General features: G+C 41.9%; 1 protein-coding gene across 1 annotated transcript; it reads right to left on the minus strand.

Moving 5' to 3' along the window:
- Positions 1 to 1,338: 1,338 nt before the first annotated feature.
- On the minus strand, positions 1,339 to 6,278 carry LOC146613850 (Golgi reassembly-stacking protein 2-like). The gene is made up of 10 exons (XM_085379113.1): positions 6,123 to 6,278; positions 5,317 to 5,397; positions 5,005 to 5,208; positions 4,842 to 4,928; positions 4,619 to 4,749; positions 4,181 to 4,313; positions 3,790 to 3,916; positions 3,571 to 3,678; positions 3,079 to 3,201; positions 1,339 to 2,680 (listed from the first exon to the last, which is right to left on the minus strand). The coding sequence occupies exons 1-10, from the start codon at positions 6,183 to 6,185 to the stop codon at positions 2,406 to 2,408; spliced, it is 1,332 nt and encodes a 443-aa protein (XP_085235239.1). The 5' UTR covers positions 6,186 to 6,278; the 3' UTR covers positions 1,339 to 2,405.
- Positions 6,279 to 6,804: the final 526 nt, after the last annotated feature.

A 6,804-nucleotide genomic window follows, 5' to 3' on the forward strand; every position in this document is an offset into this window, starting at 1 on the left:
TTGCAAGTCTTATAAGACACATGCATTGCTCTAGTAAAGATGTTTTAAATTTAATTCTTATAATTACGTTGCACAAGACTGTAAAATGTGTAAACAAATGAGATTGCAGTCTTATGAGACCAGCAATGCAATGCATATTCAACATGTATATTATCAGAAGGAGAGGTGCTATTTGAAGAATTTACAGGAACATTTTGAACCAGTAGATGTTTGAAAAAGGTGGAAAAGGTTTTTAAAACTTCATTTTGATGCAATTAGCAAGTTTTGTGTGTCTGTGTGTGTTTTGTTTTTAAGCATTTTGATTGGGGATTTAATACTAGAGCCCAACTTATACAGTTTTAACACTGATACCAGTTGCACTGAACAAACTGTGCAACATCAACACCTTTCTTTTTATCTTTTCACTTTTAAATGCTTATAAAGGGCGATACAGATAGATCAGCAAACAGCTGGTATAGCCTGATGATGTTGGTCTGCCGATGAGCTCTGTTAAAAATGTTCTGTTTTTATGTCTCCATAACTGAATTAAAGCTAATTTAAGTCATGCTTCAACATAACTGTCCAGAGGTGTTTCAGAACAGTTGCTGAGTGGTAAGACTTGCTTCTGGAAGGACCGTGCTTTTGTCTTGTTTTTCAAATGAAAATGAGAAAAGTGGGATAAAAAGTACAACCCAATCACATCAGATTCCCAGCGGTCACCATAACGTTTTCTGCTATTAAAGAGTACAGTGTTAATAGGAGAATCTTTAATGTTTACTGTATACAGATGTTTCACATTTTTGAAATATGAAAAAGACTGTTTGATCACTGTGACACGACCACACAAGGCTGAGCAGACTTCACATTTTTTATTTTCTGATGAGGTGTGTGATGAACTAGAAGTAGTGTTTTTTTTGTTTGTTTTTTTCCAGGTTGTGTGTATGATGTGAAAACTGTTTCGATGTGGTGTTGTCTAAAAATTATGAAAAAGTGTATCAAATTTTGAAAGACATGTTTTCTGGTGACTGCAATCTTTAGCACCTCGTATATGTTTGCTTTACAACTGAATTATTAGGCAGATGTAAATTTCTTTTGTTCCCCAAATATTTATTCTGTGGGTTTCTGAAATGCTGCTTAGATGCAGAATATTGAATCTTCTAGCTTCCCATACACAAGCCCTGCTGCACCAGTTTTCCATAATACCTTGTTTGTTCTTGTATTTTCTTTTTGGCCATCTTCATCATGTTGTTTTTGTCTATCTGGGACATTGAAAGTGCAAAGTAGCTTTCACTAGTAGCAACAAACATTGCACAACATAAATTGACACACAAAGGCAGCTGTTAAAATTAATTTGGCTTTATTGCGTGCCCTGTACATACTGCAGATATTCTCAGAAAGTTCTGTTACAGTGACACCTTGTGGCCATACTGCAGCTCTGCCACTCCACTCAGACCATGCCAGGAGATATGCTCTGCATTAAAAACCTCTCAAGTTTAATGTATCCAGCAGCAAGTGCACACTCTACTCAGTAACTCGTGTTTCTGTAAACCTCTGTATCCTCTGGCACGGCCTTCGGGCTCTCACTGTTCTCGGTGTTGTTGAGATGGTATGAAGTACAGATTTTGGATATACAAGGAGACACACAAGGGGAATAAATTTTAAAACACAAAGGTGGTGCAAAATAATGCAGATTCATTCATTGGGTGGAGACATACAGCAACAAAAAATGAATACATATGACTCAAATTAATCTACTGACTGGTGGTTCTATTAACTAATAAGAAAAAAAAGATACAGGAAATTGTTGGTTGATCACACTCAGGATTTGTTTACTTGTTTATTCAGCAGCACAAACATTTCTTTTCTTGGGTTTATGGTCTGATTTCTTCCAGTATGGTGAGTTCCATTCTGGACTGGACTAATTCATTTAACATCTTACTTCCAGCTGTAATCCCGGTTTTTATCTTTATTATGTTGGCAATTCAATAAACTGTGTTTATCATCCAGATCCATTAACATAAATTGTTATATAAAACTTAAACAGAGAGGTTTTCCATACAAGAAAGGCGGAAATCTCAGAGGTCTTTGCCTTGTCTAACTGCAGAAGTGAAAAGTAAACTACAAATGAATGAGTAGACTTCATCTTCCGCAAGCAGTAGCTTAGGCAAGCTGCAGTGCTAACAGTTCCTCTGCGTTATGGCCATCAGGGAATACAGACACAGCAGTCAGACCAGTCTACAGGCGCTTTCCGTTCTCTGCATCCACACAAGCTTCCTTGCCCGTGAGCATGCTGACCTCTGTGTCTGAACTGATGCGTCTGTTCACTCTTAGCCAAATAAATAGAAAACACGGAGAATGACAGATGGAAGGATAAGCCAAACCAGGTGTGTTTAAGTTTGACGGGAAGTGGAGTCATATTTCCCACGTTATGACGACGTTAGTGTTGTTTCCGTAGGTGCTGGAGATTCCGTGGTGCTCGTGGATCCTGCCTCTGTGGGGGCTGTGGCTTCGGTGGCTGGATTAATCATGTGTGCTGCTGTGACAGTAACTGAAGCTGGAGGGGCGGCAGTGGAAGTTGGCAACATGGGAGTCAAACCCTGAGAGAGGACAGGAGGCAGCTGGGAGGGCAGCATGGTGGGCAGAGGAGGCAACGTGGCCAGGTTTGAAAGGTTCAGGGGTGGGAGTGGAGCCAGAGATGGGACTGTTGAAGACAGATAAGAGAGGATAACTGAGGTGCCTCCTTCATGTTAGTTTTTTTTTTTTTTTTAACTCAAGTTAACTTTTCAAACACAGAACATTTTCACTTCACCTTCTTTTTAGCTGCTCTGTAGAGATTTGGAGAAATAAAGGGTCACAACACACGCTGGCATGAACATGTTTTTACCATCACGATCTGACTACAAACCATCTCCTGATCACACTCAGCTGCCTAAATGCAACAGTGCGTTTTGCTCACTGAACAGACTTGAAGCAGTTTACCCACAAGACTTCTTCCCTGGTTTGGTAGTAATTAAATAATATTTCATTTTCAAAAACTAAACTGATCCTTTATTCCATAAGCTTAAAAGCAAAGACTGGAGTAAAGTCTTCATTACCCACCTGTCATCCCTGCTGGTGGCTGTAAGGTGCTGCCGCCTGCTAGTGACACACCACTGAGATCTAGGACTGGCAGGTTGGGAAGGTTAGGGAGCGCTGTTAAGCTACCTGGGAGGGGTATCAGACCTAGAAATGCAAACACATCCACACAACCACCATAATCATTCATGTTCTTAGACTTCCTCAGTCTTATGTACACTGCTCTTCAGAATGCGTGCAGCTTTAATGCAGTAAACCACTCTAAAAGGTAAAACTAGGCACAAATCACAACTAAAAAAACAAAAGAAATAACAAAGCACCATTGCCACTGATGTGAGCAAAAAAAAGAAGGCTCAGGGGAGAAGAAAGGGCAGGGGGTAGTTGATGAGGCTTTGTAAAGGAAAGTCATTCTGAGTGTGGGAAACGTCAACATGAATATGTTCACTGAATGTGTGTAATGTGTACACAAAGACTTGTGTCTTTATTGAGGAAGGGTGTGAACCTTGCTGAAATCACCTGGTAGCGTGGTGGCTGGGTTCAAGCCGGCAGTGGCAGGATTCAGCGGAGGCAGAGGGGTGAGTGAGGGGTTAGTGGAGGTGGGCAGAAGAGGGACTGTAGGCAAACCTGAATTGGAAGAAGAGAGACATTAAACATTAGATGAGAATATTCCTGCCGTGTATCAAACTTAAAACTGGTGGATTTAACAAACGTCTGTGAGTGAAAGTGCAGACATACCTGTCTGCAGCTCGCTGGGCATGGTGGGTGGGGCTGAGGAGCTGATTGACAGGGCAGACAGTGACCCTTCAAGGCCAGAGGGAACTGCAGGTGCAGCAGGAGAAGGGGTGACTGCTGAAAGTTGCACCTGCAGAAGGTAGACATTTTCATTGAATCTATTGAAAAACATTACTGTTCTCTCCAACAGGCTGTGTGCATGCTAAATGAAAACAAACACTCAAACCCTTCCAATGCCGTACCTGCACATAGACCAAGTAATTTAAGCGATTGATAGTGGGTATCGATTTATAGCCCCACAAACTCCAAGACACAGGTACAAAAAGTTTCAACAGAGTCATACTTAAGCAGCTTTAAACTGCCCTGTTTTTTAAATAAATGTGTACATTCTGACCTCAGTAAATCCGTCTTTCAGTGGACTGACAGGCTCACTGGAAGAAGTTCCAGGGAAACTGATCTTCTTCCCCTCCTCAAACGGCCGGGTGGGAATCCTGTGGAGGTATCCATAGCCGATCCCACAGCCAAGGCTAGAGAAGGGGAAAAGAACACTGAGAATATAAAGTGTTCCCCAGTGAAAATCATTTGACATCCACCTGGTCTGAGACCTTTAATTTACCACCTTTATGCTCATGTTTTAAAAAGAGATTTAAATCGGCCTTTTTATTTATTCTCATTTTGGGTCATTTGTTCAAGGACATCATCATTAATAAAAATAGCTGACCTTACTTGGCTGATAATATTTATGCATTTCCATTTTTAATCATGTCAGATGCAAATAAATAGGACGCTTATTTTGAAAATACACAAATTCCAACAGGAGTCTGTGTATTACCTGCCCTCTCCTCCCCAGGCAGTGTTAGGTGTAATAACAACCTCTCTGCAGTTGTCAGTGTCTGTGTTGTACACATACAGTTTCAGGCCCTTCCCCTCGTGGCTCTCTATTAGAGAAAAGAGGTCCTCGGACTGCAGAAACAGGAGGACAAGAAGGTAAATCTTCAGGAACTAGTAACATTGAGTGAAAGCAGCAAGAACCAAGATAAGTATGGGTAACCAACCTCATTCATAACAGTATCGGCTCCAATTATATAGTCAGTGTGTGGCCGCAAGCCAGCAAGGGCTGCTGGGGAATTAGGCTCCACTTCCTATTAGACATAGAAAAATTACTGCTGTATCACACAGACGGAGATGATGCAACACACAACCTTTGTGGCTACCTACCAGGACATGCCACACGTTCTCATTGGCTCCCTCAAAGCTGCAGAAGCGAATGGAGACACCGAGCAAGCCCTGACCCCCCCACAGGTTGCTGGGGGTCACCGTGGCCTCCCGCAGCTCCAGAGTCTTTGAGGAGTAAACTAGCATCTTCACTGGTTTCTCGACATGGGCTTTCAACAAGTCCTTTAACGTGTCGTTGTCCTTGTTCTGCAGAAAATGAAACAAACATAAGTAGAGAAAGGGGCAACGGTGAACTGTAGCCTTCCATAAGGCTCTTATTTCATCCTGCCAGCTGCAAGTGCTGCATTTTCTCACCAGTCTGGTGTTGTTGATGGAGACGATGAAGTCAAAGAAAGGCTCCAGCCCTGCCCGGTGCCCAGGCGAATTCTCTTGAACCTGTATGAAAATGAGGGATATCCTCAGCTGCTAGGCTGTGATGCTTTATTGAAATTCAAGTTTCCTCCAAATAAATCGCGCTGATCAACATGCAAACTAGTCATGACTCAACTGGCTTACAAATGAGCAACTTCTAGGATACAAAGACGTCAAATCAGCCTTTGATCTGAGTTACCCTGTATACAAATACCACTGTGTGAAAACCATAATCAGGATGGGGGTCAATCCTACTCATCCTACACTCATGCTATCAAGTCTAGCCTCTGTGTTTGCTATTTTGATATCACTGTTACCACTACTGGACGACAAATACTAAACGCTCATTTTAGCTCACTGGTCGATTAATCAAAGGCTAAGCATATGTAAACAGGGTAAAAAGCCCTGTGCACAAGATAAGTGTCTGATAACGGGTCTATTACTAAAACTAGCTTGGCAGCTGTCATTCAAATTAGCGACGTAGCATCAACTAGCCCTACGGTTTCTTTGCTTTCAGCAAGCATATTTAACTAGCTGAGCAGCAGGCATACACAGACACCGTGATTAAAGATGCGTGTTGGGTTGACACAGCTTTAAACTACACATTTCCCAGACGTGGTGGTTTGCTGGACTGGAGGCCCCGGCAGTCATCCCCGGCCTCAAGTCAACACATACAACCGGGAATTCTTCGCCTCAGACCGGAGGCTAAGCTAAGAGCTAAGAGCAGGCTATAGAAGCTACAAACTCACCCGGAGGACGTGGTATCCCTCGGAGCCTCCTCCCGGTATCTCCACACTCTGCGAACCACCCATACTTTTGCTCTTTTAAGGCCTTTTTAGTTTGGTTTAAGGCCGCTTGTTACCCAGCGAGTTAAGAATCCTTAGTACTTCCACTCACCGGGTACACGTCGCCAAACGACAAGCGAACTGATGCGCATGCGTCATTACGTGGCAGGAAACAACGCCTTTTCAAAACTTTGAAATTCCTGTCGGTAATAGCTAATTAATATTAACAAGCCTCTATAGTGACAGACAGCAGCACATAAAATCCTAAACGAATATTCGTTCACATTTAAAAGAAAGATAAAACTGCAAAATGACTGTCACATATATCTTGCCTTTTTAATCTTACAATTTTATTTTATTTTATTTTATTTTAATCAAATTACATACATTTAGATTTATTCAGCACTCTTAGTTGCCTTTGTATGAAGTTGTGTGACTAGGTTAAGAAACCGGTCCTCATTTAAAACTTCTTCCTATAATCTATCTCTGTTACAAGTCTCTTATCAAATGCAGGCAGCGTTCATGCTCTGCTAGTTCACTACACCTAACCTACAAAAATCATTCAAATGTACCTGTAAAAATCTTTGTGTGCAAACTGGTTCAGTGAAAGCTGCGAAATTCATTATCTTAAACCCCCCCCCCCCCC

Source organism: Diplotaxodon limnothrissa, linkage group LG18 (assembly GCF_057381915.1).
Source record: "Diplotaxodon limnothrissa isolate DT_005_m linkage group LG18, D_limnothrissa_male_GT1.1, whole genome shotgun sequence".
In the NCBI taxonomy this organism is placed as follows: domain Eukaryota; kingdom Metazoa; phylum Chordata; class Actinopteri; order Cichliformes; family Cichlidae; genus Diplotaxodon; species Diplotaxodon limnothrissa.

Excerpts from the sequence above, each read along its gene's own strand:
- LOC146613850 (XM_085379113.1), bottom strand. The coding sequence starts at position 6,185 with ATGGGTGGTTCGCAGAGTGTGGAGATACCGGGAGGAGGCTCCGAGGGA. Across the intron at positions 5,209-5,316 it reads CCATCAACAACACCAGACTG|AACAAGGACAACGACACGTT; the intron begins GTGAGAAAATGC and ends CATTTTCTGCAG. Across the intron at positions 3,202-3,570 it reads CCCAGCCACCACGCTACCAG|GTCTGATACCCCTCCCAGGT; the intron begins GTGATTTCAGCA and ends TTGCATTTCTAG.